The sequence below is a fragment of the Polyodon spathula genome, chromosome 1 (assembly GCF_017654505.1).
Source record: "Polyodon spathula isolate WHYD16114869_AA chromosome 1, ASM1765450v1, whole genome shotgun sequence".
Classification (NCBI taxonomy): domain Eukaryota; kingdom Metazoa; phylum Chordata; class Actinopteri; order Acipenseriformes; family Polyodontidae; genus Polyodon; species Polyodon spathula.
In genome coordinates, this window is record NC_054534.1 from 17,799,368 (window position 1) to 17,827,009 (window position 27,642).

At 35.0% G+C, this 27,642-nt stretch overlaps 1 protein-coding gene and 1 long non-coding RNA gene across 3 annotated transcripts in view; one reads left to right on the forward strand and one right to left on the reverse strand.

Moving 5' to 3' along the window:
* Positions 1–307: 307 nt before the first annotated feature.
* LOC121315038 lies at positions 308–8,956 on the reverse strand. Its single transcript, XR_005950191.1, has 4 exons — positions 8,541–8,956; positions 2,725–2,788; positions 1,432–1,516; positions 308–858 (listed from the first exon to the last, which is right to left on the reverse strand). It is a non-coding gene; the product is annotated as an uncharacterized LOC121315038 (long non-coding RNA).
* Positions 3,336–27,642, forward strand: part of LOC121315029 (ephrin-A5) — a 91,388-nt gene continuing 67,081 nt past the window's right edge. The window contains exon 1 of one of the 2 annotated variants that reach the window (XM_041248908.1): positions 3,336–4,902. In XM_041248908.1, the coding sequence (XP_041104842.1) occupies positions 4,778–4,902 (125 nt within the window). In that variant the 5' untranslated portion in view covers positions 3,336–4,777. The remainder of the gene's footprint in view (positions 4,903–27,642) is intronic. The other variant, XM_041248898.1, reaches the window with a different exon arrangement.

Consider the following 27,642-nt stretch of genomic DNA (forward strand, 5'->3'; position numbering starts at 1 on the left):
CCTTTCAGCATGACAATGACCCAAAGCACACAGCCAAAGCTACACTGGAGTGGTTAAGGAACAAAAAGGTAAATGTCCTTGAGTGGCCTAGTCAGAGCCCCAACCTAAATCCAATTGAAAATTTGTGTCATGACTTGAAGATTGCTGTCCATCAACGCTCCCCAAGGAACTTGACAGAGCTTGAACAGAAGAAAGATCAAATATTGTTAAATCTAGGTGTGCAAAGTTGGTAGAGACCTATCCCAACAGACTCGCAGCTGTAATTGCTGCCAAAGGTGTTTCCACCAAGTATTGACTCAGGGGGTGGAGACTTATCCAATCATGATCTTTTAGTTTTGTATTTTTAATATATATATTTTTTCTCAATAAAAACTGTTTTCCCATTAATAGTGTGCAGTATGGCGTCTAGATAATTGGAAAAAAAATCATCATTTAAATAAATGAAACTGAGGCACTGACACAACAAAATGTGAAAAAAGTTCAAGGGGGTGTATACTTTCTATAGACACCAAGTTAATCGGAATGAGAAAAATGACTCTGCACATATTTAGAATTCAGCCTCTGACATTACAAAGCCCTTTCAAGCTGTAGTTTGTCAGTTACATACATCTACCCCAATTAAGTAAACTAAATGTCAACATTTTAAAGGTGAGAGACAAACGTATTCCAGTTTATAGCAAGCTAATACAAGCCCACTGCCCATATTAAAGAATTAGTATTGCTCTGATGTCAGTCATGAGGGTAGGCATGGCTTTCCTCTTTGCTGTTTATTTTTTTCTGTGTTCTAACATTCAGAGATTATATCACCCCTATAACAGTCACTTTGACTAGAATGAGCATATTGTTTGATTTTCCAGCCTGTAAACAATAAAACAAAATACACGTTTCAACTCATAGGGATGCTCTTGTTTTGCAACTCTGTGACAGCTTTGTTCAGTGCATTTTTTTTTTAAATCCCCCTACACAAGTTTTGTAAAGTGATAGACTGAAAAGAGAACGGGTGGTCGATATTGTAGAGAGCAACAAGTTATTTCTGGTCCCTGCTGCTTCTCACCGCGCCAAGTTACATGCTGGCAGCCAATTATACAACAGTCTGAAGTCTGCTGTTTTGTTTAAAAAATATCACCTAACCATGAACTGGAAATTTGAAAAAAGAGGCTCTGCGTTAAGAAAACGAATGTCTGGTTTGGAATAACATGTACATTAATACATGTTTTGTTTTTTTTTTATACAGGGCATTGGATTGATATATTAATTTCATGTTTATTTTATATTCACCAACAATACACTGAACACTATTTAAAAAAAATACAAAAATGGATATATTTAAAACAAACCTATAAATAAAGGCAATGTATACTGACAAACATATTTTACTATCCATTTTATATTTAGGTCATGTTGAAACCTATCTCATATTACGGTACTTACTCGGTTGGAGCTCAGTTTTCTTGTATAAGGGAATGGATGTGGCCTCTTCTCTTTTTCAAATAATCCTGTGGCTTTCTGGCTTAATCTGCAGGTTGTTAAAAAAGGAATAAAAACCCACTTTAATATAAAAAAGGGGCCAATGCATTTAAATCAGACAGAGTCCACTAGAGGGGGTCTGGGCGCTTTCAAACGCTAAACATTTATATCTCGACTCAGCCTGAAGACTCAATAAGTAGAAGATAGTGTTACCTCGTGATTCAAATATATTTCAGTTTTCCTGACGAACAATTAGATTGGGTGAGAGAGCTAAATCACTCCAATATTTCAGTTGGAATGTTAAACAGCCTAGTTTTTATATTAGTAGTCTATATTTAATTATGGGAAATACAAAGTTAGCCTAATGTTGAGACAAGCTGTCAACTTTTATATAAAACGCTTTAAAGGTGGCCTTATACGAGTAAAAGGCGTCTGGCCACCTTCGTATCTACATTTGATCATTATTGGAACGGAGCAGGTATTACTATAAGCTTCAGTTTTAGCACAACAACGCTCTCATCGGTAACACTACAGTCAGTGTAATTTTCAATTGTATTTAATTAGTTCCAACAGACATTTTTAAGTTTCATTAGCACTTTATATGAATACATGCTCTCAAGCCAATGCTAAATGTCAATTCTATACAAGGGGGGATGATTATTTCAAAAGTGCTCTCAGCAAAGTGTCAGAAACTCAATTTGAATGTTATTTCTGGTCTGGTCAGAACAAAATGTATCGTCATGAAAAAAAATACACTTTCCCCAAATATAGCGTAATTTATTAAATACACTTTAATATTTACAATCTTAGAAGCGAAAAATATATATATATATATATATATATATATATATATATATATATATATATATAATATATATATATATATATATATAATATATTATAATATATTTATCGTTTATAAATATATAAATTAGCCTCGGATATAATATTATAATAATCTATTGATCGTAAAATTTTATTATTTATAACTTTATGACTTATCCTTAAAAAAAAAAAATCTAATTCTAAGACAAATGAAGACATCGTACTTTACAATTACTGTACAGATAAATTTAAATACCGTAATTAAAAAAAAAAAAAAAAAAAACATAGTTTAATTTAGTAGCTGTTACATTTCCAAACCAAGTTAGCACAGTTCTTCATTACTTAGTCGTGACATAAAAGTAGTTGTGACATAAAAGATTTAAAAGACTTATTTTAAAGTCCAGAAAACAAGGCTGTTTTATTTATGTTAACCTTAAATCCATTGAACGCTTGTGTGGCTTAATGCGGGAATGAGTGCCAGTCAATTAGTCCCAACCTGAAAAGAAATAGGAGAACAAAATAATAATAATAATATTATTAATTATTAATATTATTATAATATTAATATTATTAATATTATTATAATATTATTATAATAATAAATCCAACATGAAAATAAATGAATCAGTTTATTAAATGAATACCTGTTTTTTTTTTTTTTTTTTTTTTTTTTTGTTAGGTTTTTTTTTTATATATAGAACAAACAGATGGGTATGTTTTCTCTAAACTAACATCTGAATTCGTCTTTCTTGAGATGAACCCAGATGCAGGACTGGAGCTAGTCCTGTATGCATTGTTCTTTTTATAGTCTACTCAGAAACTCATACAGCAGCTATTACCCAACTTCAGTTGAATTTCCCACTGTGCATTTATTTTCTTTTTTTTACTACCAAGCGATCGCAGTATTTGTCAACAATTACTAGAGTTGGATCATATAATCCCTGCCCTTCACACGTATTAGCAACAGTTGAAGCTAAATACTTTGAGCGAGTCATAGTATACGTTGCATAGCCATCCTGCGTCATGAATGAACCACTCGAAGAAGGGGAGCTTGGAGTGAAATAAATAATCATTCGACTGTACAGTGGTAACATCTTAGCGATGTCTCGGTAGCATCTGTGTATGGTTAAGTGAACTGTTAGTTGACAAGGCAATTATTTTACATTTTTCAGATTAATCTGTTTCAAAATTAATTTATCCTTATACCAACCGTCGGACTGCAATTTTTGAACGAGGCACTCAGATCTCTTTCAGTAATTGAATTAGTTGAAGCAGTGGGAGGAGTTTGTGTGTGTGTTTTTTTTTTTTTCGTGAATCGCCCATTTTCACAGTTGAAAACCAATGAGGTTGCGCTGTGTGGGGCAGGAGCCGAACCCACTCACACACTGGGTGAGTGGCTGCCTTTGCTCTAACCTTCTCATTCCGCCTAACTGAACTGCACAAAGCAGCAAATGATCAGCGACTTATTTCAGTATATTGGATGTTGCATTGGGAGTACTCGCTTTCAGATCCAGGATCTACAACCGGGTGTGCTATGTTGAAGTATTTGAAAATGCTTATTTGCTTTTCATGTCAGGAAAGGATTTTTTTTCCCTCATCCGTGACAGTTTGAAGGCAACCCCTGACTGAGCACCCAGCTCCTTTATTCCTCACGAAAAAGGCATTAAAAACAAAACAACAAAAAAAAAAAAAAAAACAAAAAAAAAAAAAAACATTTTGAATCAGCGCTTGGGGGTTCATCTTAAAGTTGAAAAAAATACTTCAGAAACAGTGGACTTAAAATGCAAAATATGATCTGAAAAAAATCTACTTCTAATCTATTTCGAGATTTTTTTACTTATTTGCCCTGGTTACTGGTGGTTTGCGTTTTACAATGACTGGCTTTGTCCTATCTGTATGAAGACCTGGAAACACAAGGAGTTTTGTAACACTGTGGATATTATAAATACATATTCACGTTTGGCTTGCTTTGCCTGGATCAGCCTGCACGGTACATTTTCAGTTTGTTTGGAGCGGTCCTGACTGATAAGCATTGCATACAAACTGGCACTGTCCAAAACTGATGCAGCTGCTGACAATAACACACAAACTCAACGCGAACATCATAAAAAAGGATCCTCTGCTGGAAGCACCATATTGACTTAATTAACGTTATAAACTACGTGAGCCGATAAACACTTGCTTTTTCTTCGATTTAATCTAACTTTTACTGTCGGATCTGTGACTCTTGCAGTTAGTCAATCCAGTTGCATTGCATGTGATCGGCACGGCTGCAATAAAGGGTATTCACTCAGCGTCAGTACGCTCGTATTTTAACTGTATATTTCCAGATACTGACACATAACAAACATTGCTGCATTTTCTAAAACGTCAGGCCCACTGATGTAAATTAGATTTATTTCTCCGATAAAAAGTTGTTCCTGAGACGAACACAGCTTTATAAAAAACATTTTCGAAGAGGATTGCGTGCCGGACTTTAGTAGTGATGTTGCATGTGGAGATGCTGATGTTCGTTTTTCTGGTCCTGTGGATGTGTGTATTTAGCCAGGATCCCGGCTCCAAGGTAGTGGCTGATCGCTATGCCGTCTTCTGGAACAGCACTAACCCCAGGTAAGTAACACTCAAATCAGGGAGAAGGCTTTCGAGGGCCGAGGCTCAGAAATTTACCAAGGGACGGGAGGAAGAAGTCCGTGTCAAGACAGTCAGGTTGTGCGTGTAGAATTTGGTATATGCGTGAGAATGTCAGTAAGCTTTTAACGATGCTTGTTTAGACTTTAAATTCAGGCGTATTGGAAGGCACTATATCTTTAGGTTACTGATGAAGGGTACCTTTTATGTTATGCTTTATTATACCCACAACATATTCACACACAAATTAGATATGAATAGTGCCGGTTTCATTTTAAGAAGGTAAACGTTAAATTGGCAAATCGTTTTTCAAATACTTGCGCTATGACGGTATTTATTTGGTCAATTAAAAGCAAACAAAATATAACTTTGTAACCATTTTATCTAGATGGTGCCATATGTTTCAATAATAGTTTAGAAAAATACAATTCAAGAACTTCATGGAACCAGATGTCAAGTTTAAATGAGTTACCACGTTTAATACATGATTATATTTATATATACATAGGTTAATGTATCACATTCTAGTATTTAAGTGAATACAACTTGTAACATTGAATCTAAGGTAATGCAAAAAGTGTATATGGAACACATGCACAGGTAAAAACGTAACATATCAGTCGATTTAAGAATGTACAATTTAAGACATGCCCATTTGCACTACTTTCCAAAAAAAAAAAAAAAAAAAAAAAAAGCAAAACAAAATCTAAAATTCACTTTAATACCCACAAGTAAGGTATACGCTGTTGCACGTAATGCTACTGTAAGCATAGAATAGTTTATCTGAACACTCAATAAAATGTCAACTGTTCATTAGGGTAAACAGCTGAAAAGTGAAGTATACGAGAGTTTATATTGCTGATAGAAACAGGTGTTCACGCTGTTAATACAGTTGAAATAACGAACGTCTGGATCAGGTGACTGCAAAACATATGTTTTCCATTTAAGGTAGTTACCTGAATATTGTCATCTTTATCTTAAACAGTGTTTCCAAGCACTATTTTAGTTTCCTGAGTCTTAAAGGTCGCGAGACATTTTCTGGGTTATCTCCGGACCACGAGCCAAAATACTACTGTTTAGCTGGGGATTCGAACATTGATTTTTGTTACAAGTCATGGTTTTATAGAAAAAGAAAAAAAAAAAAAAAAAAAACTTATATTGAGGATTTTTGCTAATGTGATTTTTTCATGCCCGATAAGTCCATCTCTTATAATCGTAGCATCGTCTGGTTCGAAACCTTCAAAGCAGAGTCATTTTAGTTTTCATTGACAGGATCACACTGCTTGGAGATAAACTTTTTTTAACCTTGCAGTGGTAGACAGAACAGATCTAAAGTTTAATTTGGATTGTATTAGCTAGAATAACCTTTGAGTATCTGTTATTTACGCAGTAATTATTCATGTAAATCTGCTAATCTCTTGTAAACGAAGAATATATCTATTTTCTTTTTTCAAATATGGAGATGATAACTCCTGTTTAAATTTGCAGCAGTCAGATGTATCTAATATACAATCAAAATTAAAGACTAATATATTACAAACATTACTATGTCAATATATTATTAGAATATTAGTATATTATTAGAATGAATGTGAAAACGTTTGAAATATACACAGGCTTTGATTCCTAGGCAAACGTTCCTGACGTAAATTCAACAGCAAATCTGAGTCTAAAATATACTTGGGTGTAAACACTAAGGACAAAATATTAGTATTGGAAGGCACTGTGCAACTTTTACAGTGAGCAAAGTTAAATGCCTTTAAGTTAACAACAGGAAGACTAAACTATTCTAAACCATACAAGCAAGTTACCAATTTATAAGAATCTCTCACATATACCAATATCCTTCACAGATACCACATCCTTCACACATACCAATAGAACGAGATTGTTTCGCACTATCCTCAAAGCATTACACTTGTATTTGACTGAACTAATGATTAAAAGTGTAGAACTTGGACTGTGTTATATTTTTTGGAGATTATCAGAGAGCTACTGTAACAACAGAAAGGGATTGAATATAGATTTATTATGGACTTGTTAAGTAGGCTATATCGCTTTTTTGTTGCATAGTTTTGCTTCGGTTTCTGTGTTCCTTTTCAAATAAGTACTGTGTGCCAGTGCAGTTTCCATAGTTTCATGTGAAAGGTAGATGTAAAGGTCTGAAAACTAGCAACAAGCCACTCATTCAGCTGTATTGTATTAGCACTTATATTTGTAAATAAAAAGGCCTGTGATGAGTTTATCCACTCTGAATTACTAAACAAACTACAAGTCTTTATGATGTATATTTATTTTCAAAGTATCAAAATTGTGTTTCTTTTGATGCTTTCTAAAGTAACCGCCTGTATTTCCTGTCACATTTTCCAGATTTTGAAACTACACCAAATATTGATATGGTTTCCAAAATTCTATAGGGAATGTGGTACATCATATAAATCCCATATAAACAAATGAACATTTAAATCATTTTTTAAAAATAATTGTTGAATATGTACTAGACTGACTGGCAGTATTGTCCAGTGCAACTATCTTTAGGAGTCAAAAATGAAAACCTGTTTCCTCAAATAATATATTCATTACTGTAGTCACTTTAGATTGTACAGTAGATTAAGCAAGTGTGTGCTTCTCCTGGATTCACTCATGGGAATTTTTGGCTGCTCTCAGTGTTGGTCTGCTAATGTCGCCTTAGTCTTTAACTATAAAGCGGTTTGTTCTCATGCAAAAACACAAACCAACTCTTCAACAAATCTTCATTAGTGATAAACATAATGTCATTATGACATTCAGGTTTTAAAATTGATTGGCAAACATCTTTAAATCACTGTTCTGGAAAAAAAAGAACATGTGCTGACATTCGAGTCCACCAATCAGAAGTAAAAAAAAAACTTAAAAGAATCAGCATTCCTTACTTTAAATTGTAGGACAGACAGGGGTAAATTGATATTTTACCCCTGCATATAGACATTTATTTCCCAGTGTTATTGAATTTCTGAATGTTAATATGCATCAAATTGACAGTAAAACAGAGAGTTTTTTATTTTTTTATTTTCACAACTTTTCAGTGCCTTATGTTGCTGTTTTTCTCACTTTCAATAGCATTGTCGAGAGCTTATTTGATTTGTCAGCCTTAGGGCATCACTATTTCCCACTTTGCAGAAGAGTGCTTTTACCTATGTGTAGATAGATTTTTCTGTTTAAAGAATTTTAAACATTTTTACAATTGAAGGGTTTGATATATATTAAACTGTGTGCATTTGATTTACCATAGTAAACTGCCTGTACTGTTCACATTGATGAGGTTTACATGTGCTTATTGTTTATTGTGTAATGTGCATCTTGTTTCTGGTTAAACTGGTTAAATATACTGTATCAACTTTATACCAATATGTGTTACTTCTCTATCCAGTTTAGTCACAATTAATTACCCGCTGTTGTATTTATCAGTAGTGATAAAACAAGAATGTCATAAAGTATTTCAAGAGTTGATTATTTCCAGCTCTGCCGATTCTTTGTACTTTAACCACAAAGATACTCTGGGTTTGGGCACAATGGAGCAATAGTTTTACAGGCCTAGGCCTCATGAGAGAGGACACCTAGTTAAGGGGTTAATTACTGACCTGGACTTCTGTCATTTGAAACATGCAAATGCCTTTAATGAAGGGATTGCATAGCAGCCGCCCATCAGCCCTGTTTCCTGTTGGCGAGGTTCAGATAAAGATGAGCTTTCTCTCTCTCCCCCTGTTGCTATGGACCCAGCAATCACACAGCTCCATGCTGGGCTGAGAAAATGAATGAATACAATTAGTACTCCAGGAGCCCTGGCCCAAGCTGGGTATGCTTGTGAGAAAGACACGCCTTTTGAAGAGGAATTCTTTGGAAAAAATCTGTACAAGAATTGACAGTGTCTTTACAAGAATGTTAACTTTAATGTTTTTAAGTAAAGCGCTTTTTTTTTTTTTTTTTTTTAAATAGATAGCTTCAGTTGAATGTAGCGGGTCATTGTTTGACAGTCGCGGTTCCTTCCAGAAGCACTGTACAGTACAGTTAAAACAACAATACACTTCTATTTGTAGGTTTGACTTGCTTGCTTTGTGTATAGAATTAGTTACGTGACATGTTTCCACAACTGAAATTGTAACAGTAAATGCTGTAAAATAATTCTAATTTTATATAATGTACCATTTTTTATTTATTTATTTTTTGCTATTTAAAAAAAAAAAAAATAGTGTTAAGTTGCTTTATACCTGCCAAGGAAAAGCAGAAACTCAAATCCTCTAGGTGCATATCAATTAAAGTAAATGTCACCTGGCTTTAAGAGACACCCAGTGTCTAGTGCAGCTCCAATCATAAAGAGGCCATGGTAGCTGTTCCAGTAATTAAACCCTCATAATAACTGTATTTGTTTCTCATATACTGAGAGAGGAGAAGGCAGATGAGTTCTAGTACTGAGTTTGAAAACTAATTACACACTCTGCTGTCACTATTGTTGCTGGGCTTGTCATTGGAGGAATGAACATGACAGACTATGTGTGTTTTGTTTTTGAGTGCTGTTTATGACACACAACTTTGTTTTTGAGAAAAGAGTTGCTTGGGTTGTTTCTTCCATGCCAAGCACCCCTTCCTTAGCAACCCCCCCCCCCCCCCCCCCCTTCATTAGCCTCTCCCCTCTCCCTTAATTAGCCCTCCCCCATGTTTTCCCGGTCTTTAATTTTCCTGTTCCCAAGTTTTGTTTTTTATGTACTCAGCCGGGTTTCCTCTGTTTTTAAGGTTAATGTGCTGAGCCCTTCACTCAAACTGCTGGGATCAAAGAGAGTGGGAGCAAGAGTTCATTAGTGAGAACTAATAAACCAGACTCAGGGATAACCCTGTGCTTGAATGGTAAACGGGGTAGAGAAGTCCCACAAAACAAAAACAAAAAAAATCTAATTAAGAATTGAACCTGAAATTGCACATGAAATAGACAGTAGTTAATTGATTGTATTTAATAAGCGCATTGTGACAGTTAAGATGACTTTTAGAGCCTTTATAAATGGCAAAAACGCCATTTCACCATGTAAGAATAAAAGATACAATATGATTAATACTTAAAGTAATCAGAAACCAATAATAATAATAATAATAATAATAATAATAATAATAATAATAATAATAATAATAATAATAATAAATAATAATAATAATAGTTCTGTAATATAAAGTTCCATTTAATGCTTTCAAATAATAGCATGTTAATAAAGTCAACTGAAAAATAGTTGAGGTATTTCACTGAAGAAAAAGGATTCCTCATTGTGAAAAAGGATTCTTAACCACAATGAATGAGCTCTTATTAGACTTGTGTCTATCATATTGTTAGCAAATGGAAATAACCCATTGTATAAAAAGTGCAGATGTGGGGAAGCATCCATTTCCATTTGTGGGAGGACGTGTTTTGGGATTAGTTTTTCATGAGTAAGTATTAGAGAAGTAAGAGCAGTCCTTCACAGGTTCAGTCACTGCTGCACAGGCCCGTTCAAATAAAGCAGCAATACCCATACTTGACCTTTTAGGTGCAGATCTGAGTGGGGACATTTTTTTTATACCTGCAGCCATCTGGAAGAGTTTTATTAGAAAATGGCAAAAGCCTGCTTGATCCAGAGTCTCTGACTGGTAACATTTGTAGACTTTAATTTTTTTTTTCTGATGCCTGTTTTTTATGTAATTAGAGCACAGCATTCTCCACTGATGGCCAGGTGATCTCATGGATTACTCTGTCTCCTTGTAAGAGGAGAAGGTGGCTAGGTGGAGATCAGTCTGTGGCTGGGTAAGAAGTGCTAGTGTTTGCAAACATAAAAGTGATGTGCTTTGATTCACCAGATGACCACATTTTTAGTAGACGTTAAATGTACAGTAAATATACATACGTTGAATGCGGTCACACAATCAATTCATTCATTTTTTAAGTCCAACAAATAGCTGTGTTTATTGTAATAGCAATCAAATCATCTCAATCAGACACATCTCCCCCTTTCTCCTTTCCATGCCAAGCTTTTACGGTAAGTGGTTGGTCAAAAACTGTTTGCTGTTCTTTCTTAAACATACAAGTGCTCTCAAACTTTCCACTGGCATTAGCCATACATTTCTGTCAAACCCACATCATGTATGTAATATTATCCAGGTTACATTAATTAAATGTAATTCGCTGCCATTAAACATTGTATAGTAAGTAGCATATATTTGGTTCGGAGCAAGGTTTTAGCAATACACAGCACGCACGAAATTCCTTTAAGTTGTTTTTTTTTTCCCCCCAATGTTGTAATGAAAATAAACAAATTGAAAATGCTTCCAGTTTAAGTAAGACAATTTTAACACTTGTTTTTACAGTATCTTGTATTTCAGCATCTTCTGAAACCGAGAGATGAAGACTGTGCTTGGGGAGGGACGTAGATCACTCTGATGTCAGTTCATGGACATTAAACCTACAGAAATGCAATCTGGGCAGTGTAGCAGCTTAAAGTTCAAATATTTTACTTTTTGTACTCAAACCTAACTTCATTTGCATTGGACTACAGGATATACCTTCAATGTCAAAGCAAATTCTCAGAACTGCATATTAAAAGACAGTAGAATCAAATTGAAATCTTCAGCGCACAGTGAAAAAATAGATTTTTTTTAAGTGGTTCCTTGCTTAGAAGGACACATATGCAACTGATTTTGAAGAGTTTTAAGTGGCTTAAAGGAACTTGTTCTTACAAAGCCATTCATGGCAGCCCTTGGGGTGTAAAATTGGAGTTCCAGCGAAGGCAGCTCTTTCGAGAGATTTTGTGACGCAGAAGTTGGGTTAAGTAGATACTCTGGACTAAACATGAATGTGGTCCTAATTGTGATTAATAGATGTGTTTACACTAGCACATATATTCCGCAACAAGAGGACAAGAGTTACGATTCCGCTTATTTTCACTTATGTAAACGCTACCGAGCACATCTCGTAACTCTTAACCTCTCAAACGCTGAGTTCGTATTCCGCAACGAGAGGACAAATGTTACGATTCCAGAACATTTTGCTTGTGTAAACGCGCTGAGGACATATTCCAGTAGGATTGGAGAAAACCCTCAGCATTGAAGATATTCAAAATATGGCGCTCGATGATGTCGTCATTACGGCACAACGTCAGCGGTGCCTCTTCGGCTTACAAAGTACACATGCTCACGTGAAACCACACTGTTTTGGAATATTTTGTACCAGAATCATATTGGAAGGGTTCCAGAATGACAGTGTAAACACACGTGTAGGGTTGTGAAAAAAAAAAAAAAAAAGGTTTAAAGCTGAAGCCATTTTAAAAAATAACATGATGGAAATTGCTGGAGACAGGAGTAAAAAAATAAATAAATAAAAAAAACAAAAAAAATACCTGGAAGGGTAAAGCAAAAAGCCACTTTAAGTTGGCACTCAGCCATTCAATTTGAAGTTTATAAGAAAATATTTTGATATTGTAGCCAAGCTTTGAATTTTGTCAGTAGGCCATCAGAATGTAATTTTGCTCTGCGGTAGCCACTGCATAGTTTTAGAGAAGGTTAGAATGTTTTAATTTGCCTTTTATTTGTACATACTGTATTTAGATAATATAACCTAAGTTTGATAAACGTTGTCTGATAAGGGAAAACAAAGCAGACATTTAACCCTCTTGTAGTACAGGAGTGTGTTGGACTGTAAAATGCCTCGTCTTACTGATCCTTTTTTTCAAACTTCTGAATGTAGAAAGATATAGCTTCCATACACAATATGAAATAACCAATACACGATGAGAGTAACTAAACATTCAAACATTATTTTAACCTTTTTCCAAATAACCGTAAACTGGATTTCATTTAAGGGGAACTTACTTTTTTTTCAAACTTTGTTTAATTGATTTAGCTTTTTTTTTTGTCCCTTTATTATCAAGGTTTTTTTTTTGTTGTATTCTGTTTACCCTCATTTTTTCCTCCCCAAGAAAAGTCGGGAACCTTCGTGGCTCCCTGCTGGTAAGTTCCGCTTTGTAGTAGCCACAAAACAGTCGCATCAAACTGCAGTAAATATTGACTGGGTCTCTGAGCTCAACCCTTCTCAAAGCCAGCGCTGCCAACTTGAAAGGCTCCTATTGTTCCTCTCTTAGTCAGCACTCTATAGCAGGGGCTGAAAGTATGCATGTGTTAAAGGAGAATAAAGAGAGAGGGGAAATTAAACAGGGAGCACAGTTGAACTTATAAATGTTCAATGTGAAGGAAAAGGAAGACTACAAAAAAGGGTAAAGGCTTATGCCACGTAACAGAACCTTTGTAGAGTGCAGTGAAAAACACTGGAGTAAATAATGCGTGTAGCTGCACTTGTCTCTGTCAACATTTGGCATTAAAGGTGTAATTTTAAAAGACTGGTGTTCTGCAAGTGTATCAGAGATAGGATTGCCCCATACACGTTTGAATTCTATTACAACTGTACACCACTCTACAGTACGCAACTGTAAAGGTGTCGGTTTTTCGCTCTATGTCTTAAACTTGTAGCTTAACCAAGTTGGCCTTGATATTTAAATTTATCAGCATTTTAATATAAGTAGCCTTCGTTTGGGGATAAACGAATTGTGACATCCTTTAAAACATAGCTATAATGTTATTAAAAAGAGTAATTTTCATAACTGTGCAATACAGTATCAGCAGAAAAAGCATTTGGAATAGAAAAACAGTTCATCTGCAGAGAATGATGTTAAAGTAAAATACTGTAAGAAAATGACCATGAAAATGCGTTCAGAACCAATTTACCTATGAAAACACCAGCTCTAGACTTATGTTTTGAGATTCTTGTGAACGGGTCCGTAAGTGTCAAACGTGGGCAAAAAAAGCCTACCTTATTATTGCTGTTAATATCAATTGAGATTTATCAAAATAACCATAGTCCGTTGAATTTAAGGAGCAGCCCAAATTTCCCACCCACAATTTGAGGAAAAAATAAAACATTGAATAAAAATGCATAAAGATACAACCTCAATTACGCATATAAGAAAACAACATATGGAGACAGTTTGCGGCCGTCTGCTGTCACACAGAGCATTACAGTTGTGTACGGCTTCTCATTTCTAGTTGTGATTACTTGCACTTATTTTTCTCCTTTTTTGTTAACTGTAGTATTTCTTGGCATGTCGAAAAATACTGGGGACTGATCAACATTTCCAAGCTGGTACTGTTTGTTAGAACTGAACTTAATAACGAAACGCTGAATTTGTAAAAAAAAAAGCTTAACTTCAAATTCCTCAGGAAACTTTTAAATCAAATTTTAAAACATATCTGTTTGAGTTAGCTTCTTTTTAACTGGATTGCTTGGTCATTTTCGCGGCAGGCAGTCATGCTGCTGCTTGCGTATCCGTGCAGTGACTTCTTTTGCTGGTGATTTTAGTACACACATTTCTATACTGTATTCGAGTTTAAGACAAATTTTTGAGAAGAAAAAAGTGGTTTAAAATGTGTTTTTTACATTTGAATTAATACAGTAGTTTGCTGCTCAGGCTGCAACTGGTTCAACACATTTGTTGTGATGGTTGTTACAGTGGGGGGAGGGAGGAGTTGCCATAGATACTGTAGCCAGCATACCTTAAGATTGATCAGTTAAACTGAGCTAAACACTGTTAAAAGATTAATATGGGCAATAACTTGAGAACTCAAGAATTGTTTCTGTTTGAAACACATGTTCTTTGTTTCCATTAAATTTAAAAGCACATAAGATAACATTGGTAGTTTTATGGGGACTTTTGTAAAGTGTATATTGTGTTTAGGGGAGATCAGCTTACGGAAAACCCATACAACTGCAAAGCAGTGAGCCACTAAATGGCTTAAGAAGTCATCACCTCATTGTCTTTTGTTCACAAAACCCTTCCGTTGGGATCTTTCAACCTCCCCCTTCATTGCTCAAGAATCCATGGGCACAACTGTGCATTCATGTTAACCAGTTTAAAAGTTAATGAGATAAGACTTAAAAAGAACCCTAAACTGCATTAAGCCCCTCAGACAAACACAAGGGCTAGTGGTTGCCACTGACAATGGTCAATCCATATGGGCAGTTATTGGCAATTGAGGCAGGAAAGGCTAAGATGGTAAAATACGACTTAGCAGCGGGCTTACTGTCAGAAGGGGCTCTGTTTGGATAACCGTCCCTTTCCCCAACTCTCCCTCTGTCCGCTCTCAAGCCCACTTCATAAACGCTAGCAGCTGGAGGTCTCTTCTTGGTAATCACGGATTACTGCCGCTTTTAAATTTTTTTTTTTTAAGTAAGTCCTCGAATTTAGAATGCCTACTGAGTTTCTCTGTATGCTTTAGCATTCTTTGTTATTGCAGCTCCATGTTGGCTGCCTGACTCTGGCAGCCCCACATTGCACCAGATGGTTAAGGTACATTCAACATCAGCAACCAAGGCGTGTACAGCAGCTTCAGCCATGTCAGAAGCGAAACTGTCTGAACGAAACAATATGGCGGCGTCAGAGGAGGCTGCAGCCTGTGCTCTAAAACACAGCAGGGCAGACATTTTGAAATGCAATTCATAATAATAATAAAAAAGAGCCAGATACAGTGGCATATTTTCTTATTTCTTGATTCTCTGCAGCTCCCTTTTGATTTCCGTTTTAATCAGGTTTGTAAATTTGCAAAGCAAAAGATTAATTCATTAAATACATACATCCGTTCCAAATAAATGTGTGCTGTTATTTTGACTGCCCAAGAAGAAAAAATAATACAGACTTCTGGCAAAAAAAAATTTCAACTGAACAGAAAATATTGAATGAATCAGTACAACATTGTAATTAGCAGCAGCTGTGTTTTTTTCTTCAGTTTCTGATCAGGTGAATAAAAACACATTCATTTTTACAGTTAACGCTTTGCAGCAGTCTTCCTTTATTGGAAATACATTTTGAATTAACTGTCAGGTATCATTAAATTAGATTTCTGCTTTAACACACATTTTTCTACAATTGGTTGCTCACCTGCCGACTTTTAAATTTCTTCAGCTGCAACTGCTAATTATACTGCTCCTGGGCATCCAACACTTGTTATTCTGACCTGGTTATGGGCTTGGCTGAGCAGGTATGGGACAACTTGTGTAGTATGTTGCAATCTTAGAAAATATGTTATTATAAGGTGAATGCCACATACCAATTCCAGTATACCAATAAATAAAACCAAACCTGTTCATGTTAGATTTGTGTACCTACCTTGCCTCAGTTATTTTACTGCTGTCAGCTGGGATTGAGCTTGAAACAAGAATGGAAGGATTTGTGTGCAGTCCACCGCAAACATGAAATGAAAAGTCACATTTAGTACAACAAAGGTATTAAAGTTAAGTCACCAACATATACTAAGTTTAAATATAACGGAAATACAGTTATGTGAAGTTCTCAGTACTTGCTTTAAATGTGTAGTTATGCTAATTATAAAAATAACCTATTTTTTTCCCCTTCCATATACATTATTTGTAATCAATAATTTGTATGTTCTGGAGCTGGGTGGTTTATCCTTTTCCACCAGTACTGTGTGGGGAAAAAAAAAGGCTGAAAAAGTACTGTGCTGGGTATTGTCATAGTTTTTTTTATTGTGTTTTGCAAAGAAGGACAGTGTGTACTGGTGTTTTAGTATTGTAATCATTTTGATGTTTTTTTTTTTTTTTTAAACCACTGTAAATAGTGCATTCACTTTAATACATGTAGCCAGTGCAGATAGGAAAGTATTGGGAGACAAGACAGCAGTTTAAACCAGATACATACCTGATACAATTTCCATTTAAGAGCTGTGATGTGGCAGGTTCAATAGGTGAAGTTCATGAAGTCCAAATTACTTATTTAACAATAACAGAATTACGTTTCAGCATTCTATTCTAAGACTTCTAGCATTATTCACAATACCCATCATCTGCATACATTTATCAAAAGCGTGTTCTGACCTTAAAATGGATAGGCACAGTAAATATTTTTTCAGTGAGCAAAAAAAGGATAAAAATTATACTCATACATGAACACTAAGTCGGCTACCTTTTGTGGCCCAGAAACACAAAAAAAAAACATTTAGCTTTCTTTTGTTTTGCTGCCAGTGTTTCTGGAATAAGCATGGCTAATGGTTAGGCTGTTTATGATTGTCATGGTTTTGTGGGCATGGGCACAATACAAAGGTAAAGTTTACCATTACAACTGCTTACATTAAAGACACAACAACACAACGTGGTATTTTTCTGTTTGTATGATAATGCCAGGGTTGTAGTTTAGGCTAAGGAGTATGCTTTTCTCTTATCTCCAAAGGTTTTGTCCTGTTTGTTGTGTACAGCTTTACAGTGCATTTTGAACCCTGATAGAGAAAAGAGAGTGCTGGTTAGTTTGGTTGCCATTGGGGGCTTAGAAATGTAATTATTTATTTTATATTTATATTATGGTGTTTTTGGTCTAGAAGGTTTTAATACCGTTTAACTCATTTTAGCAACATATACTTCTGCACATATAGAATCAAAAGTAGATGTGGATGCAGAACCCATGAAACAAATCCTATACCAGTATTTTGTAATGACATCACGTAGTCACCTGGTTGTGTAAAGATAATCAGACCCATGAGAAGGGTTACTGTAATAAAGTGTTTTAATGCGTTCTGTTTTCCAAGTGTTTTAATGTTTTCTCCACATTAAATATTGCACAGAGCTGTACCACAGTAAATAAGAAGTGAGGGAAGTCAGTCCTTAATGCAAGGTACCCATGGGTTCCAAGCACGTGTGAGAGGTTGTATAAGTAGGATCTGATTTTTCTAGGCACTGGGAAACTTTACAGATCAGAAAGGCTCAATTTTCTCACAGCTAAGCTTCATTATAAAATAAATTGTTGTGTTTGCAGTTGGTAGAACTGTGTAGTCCCATGTGTTTCTTCTTCCGAACTTGATGTGACTTCATGGTAGTTTTTGTTGTGTCAAATTATTAGTCTGTGAAGGAAGAGATAAAGCATTTCCTTGTATTGAATTTGAGCATGCTCTGTGCTTTGGGCCCAATGAAATATTAAAAGCTGTTTGTGATCTCACAGTCAAGCTGGGCATGCAAACTTTGCACGAACATAGGGAAAATGAGGTTGATGCTTACAAAATATAATTTATCCCTTTACAGGTATTTTCATATTCTTCTTGAAAACCCAAATTGAATGTATTTTTAAAATCCTTTTTGTTTTGTTACTTTCGTCTTGGTTTCCCAGAAAACAACCACTAATTTTAAAATGATTTAATAAAAATATCTTCAGATAGAATTATACCAATTTTATTTTCAGTCAATACACATATGTTTAAAAAATGAATACATTAACATAATTTAAATTAAGTAAAAAAAAAAAAAAACACAGAACATACTTACATTCATCATGATTTTGTTGAAAGGAAAATTTAAAATATCAAATTGTTAATGGCGTTTTAGACTCCTTGTCTATTATTCTTCCCATTAAAGACCCTTATTTGTGTCAATTAGCATTGTGGTTTTGAAAGATTTTTTTTTTTTTGAGCCAGACTTGATTCACTCCCACCCCTTACTTTCAGCAATCTTGCAATGACAAGAGCCCACAGGCTGAATAATGCAGGAGCTCTTCCTTAGCAAACAGGGCACTGTCAGTACATTAGGAAGCTGAGCCTGCCCTGACTGTACATTACTTACACTGGGCTCATATCACTGGTAAAAGGAACATGGCACGCAGATGCTTAAATTATTTACACTCATAATCGGCCTTTATGTTACATCTCCTATCCAGGGCTCTGTTATTCTAGTGCATAATTGATGGTGCTGAGAAGTGGAAAAGTTAGAAAAGCAGAAGTAATGCAATGCGAAAGTGCAGTGAGGCGGTTGGAGCAGCCAGCTGGCACGGCTTGTCAGCCTGTTTGTGGTACCGCCGGCACAGGATTGCGTGTGTAGACCCGCCACATCAGTGGGAGAAGAGGACATCAAGTGTAACTGGTCTTGACGTTGATTCAGCCTGTCACAGGGAAGATGGCAAAGTCGCTTTGTTGTCTCTGTAGCCATATTCCTAAGAAAAAACTAAAAAGGGACAGAAAAAGGGGGTACTGCATAGCTGTCGCCCCAGTGGAAGACATTCCCAACGAGGTTGAGTTGGGCACAGTCCCTGTTCTTTTCCATTCCAGATGTTTTTTTCTCGGTGCTTCAGTAGAAGTAGGTTGTTAATCAAATATGGACCCTCTAGGCTACAGCACTCATTTTATTGATTAACTAATATTACACATATAAACATCGAAACTAAAAGTGGTTCATTTTAATTTACATTGTTTTTCAAGGAATAGTGAAAACTAAAAACTATCTAATAAAAATCTAACACTTAGATGGATAAAAGGATCAGTGGTTTGTGACTGAGCAGGAAACTGTAATCTGAGGAAATGCACTGCTTTTTAGTCTTTCCTTACTGGTTTGACAATACAAATCTGAAAGGAGAGCATCTCACCTCATATGGATTATTATACAATAGACATGCTTATATTTGACTTCCTTGCAATGCTTTCTGAAAAAGGTCCCCACCCCTTGTCTGAGACGGTTGTCAGTGCATTATATGCAAGATGAGCTGATTAGCTCTGAATGGTTTAGCAATGAAATATAAGAGAGCTCAACAACGGCAGCATTATGAGCTGATTTTAATGGTACAAGTAGGTATCGTATATTAGTCTCTTAAGAATCTCCCAAACTGCCATATATAGGACAAACGTGCGTGGCATAGCAATAACTAGGCTAGAATAGAAGCACAAAAGAGCTTCGAGAATTTACTTGCTCTGTTTATGTGGATGCAATAGAAATGATCACATTTTTATTAAGATACATTTACAGAGACCCGCTAAAAAGTAATGTGCTTTGTTGTTGTAGGTTGTTTATAATGGAATGACATATTTATAAGGAAATAAATTATATTAAATAACAAATCAATATCGTAAGTCAAGCACCATTGCAATGTTAGTCCCAGACGCTTCTACCTCTGATTACCCTAAAATGACAGCTTTTAAAACTATTCATGCTGTTATAAATGGATTAGTCAGAATCTTGCTTTTTTAATATAGACTGGTCTTTTTTCAGTTTTTTTTTCTTCTCATTAATCTTCTAATACCAATGTCGTTGGTGCATTGCTGTGTGGCAACAAGACAGATTGAGAGGGCTGGTTGTTTTACTTCAATTTGACTTACTGGTATAATGCAATTACTGGTATAGAAAACGTACTGGTATGTTAATGTACTTTATACTTGTATGGAAGACTGGAGAATGTATCAGTTTGAGTATTTGGAATCCCGAGGTCACAGCTGAAAACCAGCAGATGCATTCAGAGTGATTTCTCTGCTCAGTTCCCCTTTTTTTTTTTTTTTTAATTTAGTCCTCACCAATGGTTTTTTACTGCAGCTTTCTCCCCAGTTTGGATTTATCACAGCTGCAACTCGGGAAACGGAGGCTGAAACACGTGTCCTCTGAAACATCTTCCTGCCAACTTGTCATTTTCGCAATGCGAAACCACCAGATCCACCGTGCCGGAGGACAACACAGATCTGAATGGCTCCCCTGCAGACCCGCAGGCACCCCATCAGCCACAGGGGGCGCTGGTGCGCGGTGATTGCCCTGCCGAACTAAGCCCTCCCTACCCGGGCAGTGCTCAGCCAATTGTGTGCCGCCCCCTAGGAACCCCTAGGTCACAGCAGTGGCATTGCCTGGATTTGAACCTGCGATCACCAGGTTACAGGTCGCATTCTGCACTCCACGTAGAGCGCATTTCTGGATACACCACTCGGGAGCCCCTTCCACTTTCCTATTTAATACTTGTAGATAAGAAAATGTGAAGAAAAAAACTGTCATCGTTGCACTGTTGCAGACATTATTGGATCGTACAGGTTTAGATGCATTATCATTTGTTACTTAATACATTTTACTTTTAGTGTCACCAAATGCCAAATCAAGCAGTTAAAGGGCAACATGTGGGTCAGATTATTAGCAGGATTACCAATAGATGTATTACTTTAATATGATTAAATAGTATAAAGATGAGTTATTTTATATAGCTGCCCAAATAGAGAAGTGGAGAGGAACAAATTAGCATAGCTTATTTGTTTTAAAACTGTCTGTTTGAAATTCTGTTCAGGCAAATGTACAGAACAGATGACAGGCTTACACTGAAGCTCATTTCCAGATAAAGTAACCTGCTGTTTAAATGCTAAGTATGTTCATTGCAAGCAAACCATGCCCCTTGACTTCAGGAGATCATCTTTTTAATATAATTTGTCACAGTACAGTATTGTATCTTTCAGTGAAGAAAAAAAAAAACAAGTATAGACTTAATACATTTGTCTATCTGTGTTTCATTAATTTATGTACTGTATGTGTATAAAAATGCTTCCTTTTCTTTTGTAAAAAGATTTTAAAAAATGATTTCCTTTCTGTAGAAAATCCTTTTTTTGTAGGTAGGTTAGCATTAGTAACTGGCAGTTGAGTTGAATTGCAGTGTAAGGTTTAAATGTGTTCTAGGGTGTATTTCACACCTTGCTAATCTGTAACAGTGAAGTGCTAAATGGTGAATATATAGACACTCTTTGTCCTCCTCACAACAATAGCTGTTTCACCTAATACCCAGAAGTGACCAGCTTCCAGGATATTTAAGATTTATTCTAAGAAATTGAGTATGGAAAAGCCACACTTGTTTTCTACAGTGAAGGAACAGGGGGTAAGATTTTGAATAAAAGAGTATTTCAATCTGCATGCGATGTAAATTTGAAATCGGGATGACTGCAATTTTTGCACTTTTTTTACAAAACATAGTCTCAAATGTAAAAGTCACAGGAAAATTCACAACAAGCCCTTTATGCCTACAATAAATCTCAATCCAAAATGAGCACGGTATTAGCCAGTTATTCCTGGTTCTCGTAGGAGGATTGCTTTTGTGAAACAAACAACAAAAACTAATGTGTATGTAAGGGTTAAACATTAAACAAACATTCACATTGAAAACAAAGCTAATTGTGTCATTCCTTAAAGTATTGCATTCATTATGATACAGTCATTACATATTTCAGTTGTTATATTTTACAAAGCTTACCCTGGATACCTCATGCAGCAGCAATGTTTATGCATCTATCTGTATGCTAATAGCTCCCTCCATGATGGTTCTTGTGGTGATAAAGTGGCTAACAACTTTTATTATTTCAGCATGCTGAAAATAAATGTTTCATCCTATACCATCAGATTAGAAGTTCTGAGATCTCATCTCCATTGATCCTTCTGTTTTTAATACCCCATCTCATTTACATGTTTTATATTAACACGTCAAATCTGAGATCACACAAATATTATCATTACAATAAAAAGTATATAAAAGATATAAAATGCTTTGTATTTGGAGCCAACTGCATCATTTTAAGTGAAGCAACACAGAATCCATTTAACATAAATCTTCAGAAGATAATAATATTAAACTCTAACAGGCTGTAAAAAGAGTCGGTTTAAAATGATATTGGTCTCTGCTGTTTCTGTCGTGACCAATAAAAATGAAATATAGAAGAAAGTTATTTAATTAATGAAAGCATTTGGAGATAACGGCTGAAATGTTGGGTGAGTTTTCTAAAAGGTCAAGGTAATATTTGCATGCACCTTGATTTACATTTCATTAAAGGGTAGCTTAAAATACATACAAAATGACTGTCCAAGAATTATCCACCTCATATGTGTTTTTTTTTTTTTTAAATGAAACGTCTGATTTAAGGAAAATGTCCTGTGCTTATTCACAGGCCAGTTACAAAGATTTATAAATCTTAGAATCCTTATCCGTAATGTGTCTGAAAAGAAGTGCAAAGAAGGGCTTTGTATGTATTTAGAGACTCAAGCACCAAATATCTTACAAACATGCTCAAAAGGTTTTTAAGAAAAAAAAAATACACTGCCTTTTTTCTTTATATATTTACATGAGACCTTGCTTAATATAATTTTAGGAGTGTCAGTACTGTACTTGCATCCAGAGCGTGTCTGCCGATGAAAATAAAAATACAGCTAACAACAAAACAGTATTCGGTTCAACAGAGACAGTAGCTTTAACACATTTGAGCTAAGTGCTCTGATTTTAGTTTTTTAGCTGTATTTTTATTTTTATCGGCAGATGTGCTCTGGATGCAAGTACAGTGCTGACACTCCTGAAATTATATTAAGCAAGGTCTCATGTAAATATATAAAGAAAAAAGGCAGTGTATTTTTTTTTTCTTAAAAACCTTAAAATTATATTGAGTGAGGTTTCGTCAAAAATAAATAATAAGTATAAATGCAATTGGAATATTTGTTTTGAAAAGATCACAATTACGTTTTTGTTGGGAGATCAGGTTGCAACCAATGGCTGATAATGACCTGCTAAACCTGCTGTTAGGCTCAGTAGGTGCCTACTGCCTCATTAAAATCGGACTGATAAAGTCCATTCAGTGGTTGATGACAAACCGATTAGGTGGTGCTCGTGACCTTTGCGTTTTTTTTTTTTTTTTTTTTTTAATTACCTTTTGATTTACTTTTTTATTTGAATAAAAACATGCACCAGCGCTTTTCAACCCACAAGCACCTGTCTGCATCTGTGCCATCATCCTGTTCTGGGACGCCTCAGCTCGGCCGTTCTGTCTCATTTATCAATCACAAAGAATTAGAAGCCTTTAAAGTACATGTCTGTGACACCTGTATCTGTATGCAACATTCCATCTTGACTGTTCCAACTTATTCAAGCCTCAAATCTTTTTGTGATCTCCAAGCTTGCTCTCCGCACGCCAGTGGTGAATGGTGGCATAAAAAAAAAACATTCCATATTGATTTTTTTTCCCCCTTAAATTTGTGCTGTGGATTCTAGGTATATGGTTGAGAAATGTGCTTACCGGAGTACAGTGCACTGATAAATTCCAATTTGAGTATATGAATGGAAAGCATACCTTAAATAATGCAGAAACAATGAGTAACAAAGGACAGAAACTCATTGATATATTTAGGGCTGAGTTTGTAGTAAGACAGCAAGAATATCAATCCTATCCTTAGTCAGTCTGCATTCAGAATTAAACCTATCGGCAAATTAGTTTGTGAATTGCAATTATAAGTACACTTATTGTTAACACAACATTAAAGGGGTGTATCACTACACATGAACAGATGAAATGCAACAAATAATGTACAGGCTGATTTCCAGTGAAGAATCTGCAAAAGTTTCTGAATTAAACCAACTGTGTTTTAAAAGAAATAATGGTAATGTTTTATTTTGCACTGGTATTATATATATTAGTTTCGGAAAAATTATGATTTATATCTTTTTTTATTGAATACATTTATTTTTTAATTGCTACTGCATATATATATATATGCATATATATATATATATATATATATATATATATATATATATATATATATATATTTATATTTTATATTTAATATTTACATAAGTTATTTTTTTCTATATTTAGTAATTAAAAAAGGCTTTGATTGGTAAAAACAAATGTTTTAGTATGGTAAGAATTGTTATCCCATTGCAGGTTGTAATTAAGTGAGTCTTATCTTTAATTTAAAAAGGGAAATGGAAGTTGACAAAATAGCAATTACATTCCAGTCTTGTAATTTACAGCTGCACACTTTTTATTTGCTGAAATTGTTTTTTTCTCTGTACAAAAAACTGCCAAAGAATTTATCAGTTACTGCATACCAGTACTTGTGTAGATTGAGAGCCACTCATCGGTTCATTCATCATATGCTGTACGAAAAGTTATGTTTTATGTCACTGAAAGTACGACTGAGCTCTTCAATGGCTTGATGGGTTGTTAAATTTACAAATGTCCTCCAGTTATAAATTAGCATTAACGATTAGTACAAAAAGCAGAAAGAAAGAACTTGCTGCAGTGTACTCCACATGATTTATTTTACCAGATGTAAAACAGGAAGGTCCTTCACACTTCCTGTCTGTCATTAAAACATTTCCATAATTCGACTTTACTGCAGGCTTGTGAAAGTGACCAAGTGTAATTTGACCTTCACATTAGGACACATGAATGAATTTGTATCCTGTAGTCCTGACAGGATCCATCAGTGCCCATCAAAATGTGTAAAGTAGAAAAAAAACCAAAAAAAATAGTGTTATCTTTAATCGCTTGAATGTTAAAAACTTGAAATAAGTTAAATATTTATTAACATAATAAACTGAAACAAGACATTACCCTTTGGGTTAATGTGAACAAATAATAATTACACGTTTCAGTTAACAAATACTTTCACAGGCGTGTTCTGTGTATTTAGATACTGGTGCTGTTATATAGTTAGATAAATTTGCTCTGGGGTTATAAATAACATCCACCAATCATCATGCTTTACTGGCTTGACCATTATTTAAATTAATTAACCTATGGGACCTACGATATTTGAGTAGGTATTAGGATCTAGGATTTAGCCGTATTTGTTTAAAAGGGATAGCTTATGAGCTGTCTTTGTTTTTAAAAGCCCTAAGCTACCTACACATGTGATTAAAAAAAATTACAACAATCTCGTTAGCAAGTTATGGATTCGTGTTAATTAACTTTTTGTTTTCTTCATATTATTTCTTATATATGAAATTAAAATGCTAAGAATGTGGATTTCAGACAGTATTCTTTACTTCTCAATGAACAGGGTTTGCTGCAATGCACTAAATTTTCAAAATATATTCTTCTGGGTACAAACTTTTTTCTACAGAAATATTGAATTTGCATTTTAGTAATTGGGTTACATACTAGAGGTTATTAGGGTCTCTGACAATTTATCAACAACAATTCATCACCAACAATTCATCACCAGGTACAGTTCATCACCAGGTACAATTCATCACGGAGGGTACATTATCATATCACAGCTGTTTAAAACGCTACAGGTGAAAATGATCGTTGCGATGCTTGTAGGTAGTTCAAAATTTCGGCTCTTCTAGCGTTAAAATAAAAGGTTTGAAAAGCAAACTTGTTGTTTTTTTGCTTGTTTGTTTATTAGTTGGGTGGTCACAAACTAGTAAAAGTTAATACATTATGGGTCTTATTTAAGTAATTTGTAAGTGAATACATACTGTGTGTTATTTATGATTTATTATAGCTCTATTTGTTTTTAGCACAGCTTTTATGACATATTGTGGCCTTAATCGGTGAGTTATTGTCCATGATGAATTGTCTCTGGAGATGAATTGTTGGTGATGAAAAGTGCGTGATGAATTGACGGGATACCAGGTTATTACTATTGCTTTAGTTAATTTTTTTATTGCTCACCAGCCCTTTCAGATGGATTGCTGTGAGTAAAGAAGTTATTCTGTGCACAGTAGAATACGTTGTTTTATCCCAGAGTGGCTACAGACGGGCAGTTGGGATCAGACCCTCAGATAAACTAACCCTTGGAATTCAAAAAAGACATTTGCTCCATATTACTTTCATTGTCGTCATGTTTTATGTGGCCATTCATTCAAGTGTTATGATAATCTTGAAGACTTTTTAAAAAGATCTTTGTAGGTAAAAATACATTTCAGTTTGTTTTGAAAAATACTGACCTTTAAGTTTGGCTTTTAGCAAGAATTATGGGATGCTGTAAGGTATTTCATTTGAATGACAAGATTTGGATAATCTGACCAGGCTTTCTCACAGAAATGTTTTATGTCTTTCATCCATTTGTAGCGCTGTTTAACATCACTGCGGAGTGATTGTCTTGTCATTTCTAGTTGTTTCTAGGCCTATTATTTCTACTACAAGTTCTAAAGAATGAAGTAATTGCGCATTGACAATACCTATCTGTTATAATCTACATGGTAAAGGAAATTCTTTGTTTTAATTATTTGTATTCCTGCATTTAAAAGTATGTTGATTTCGTTTTTATAAAAAAAAAAAAAAAAAAACAAAAAAAAACAAACAACCTAATTTTGCACTACGTGGTTCAAAAGAGGTTTTTCTCGTCTTGACGCAGAAAAAGAGGCATGTATTTATTTTTTATTTTTTTTACTCTCTCTCTCTCTCTCTCTCTCTCTCTCTCTCTCTCTCTCTCTCTCTCTCTATATATATATTATATATATATATATATATATATATACACACACACACACACACACACACACACACACACACACACACAAGAAGCTAAATAGACTTGGATATATTAACAGTAAGTAATATGCCCAGTATTATAATTTGCAAATGAAGACCAAAATGTAAAAAAAAATGAAATGTGTAAACAAATGTGAGGGTGACAATGAAGAACTAGTTAAGGCGCGGAAAGGGTTAAGCGTGGTCTTCAGCGTTTCGTGCCAGATCTCATGTCTGTCACTGCCCCACTTTCATGCTTGTATGAGTATGCGAAATTATTTGAGACAGAAAAACGTTTGGAGGGGGCGAGTAGATAAGTGCCAGTGTGTTGTGACCAAGCACTGCATCATCACGTGTGTCTCTGCAGAACTCTTCTGGTTTCTTTCTGACATGCAATACACAGAGGAAAAGGAAGCACGCCATGAAATATCTACAAGATTCTCTTCGAGGCATTGCCTTTGTCGAAAAAAGAAAAGCATTATTAATGTTAATCTGCTACATTGTAGTGTAAAATTATTGAAGTAAAATATGTTTTCTTTTATATTTGTGGTTAAATATTGCCAAGAAATCATGATTTGTGCATTTTGCACCAACCCTAATATTTATGACAATTGTTGGTAACTCATTTACCCTGTTTTAAACATATTAAGA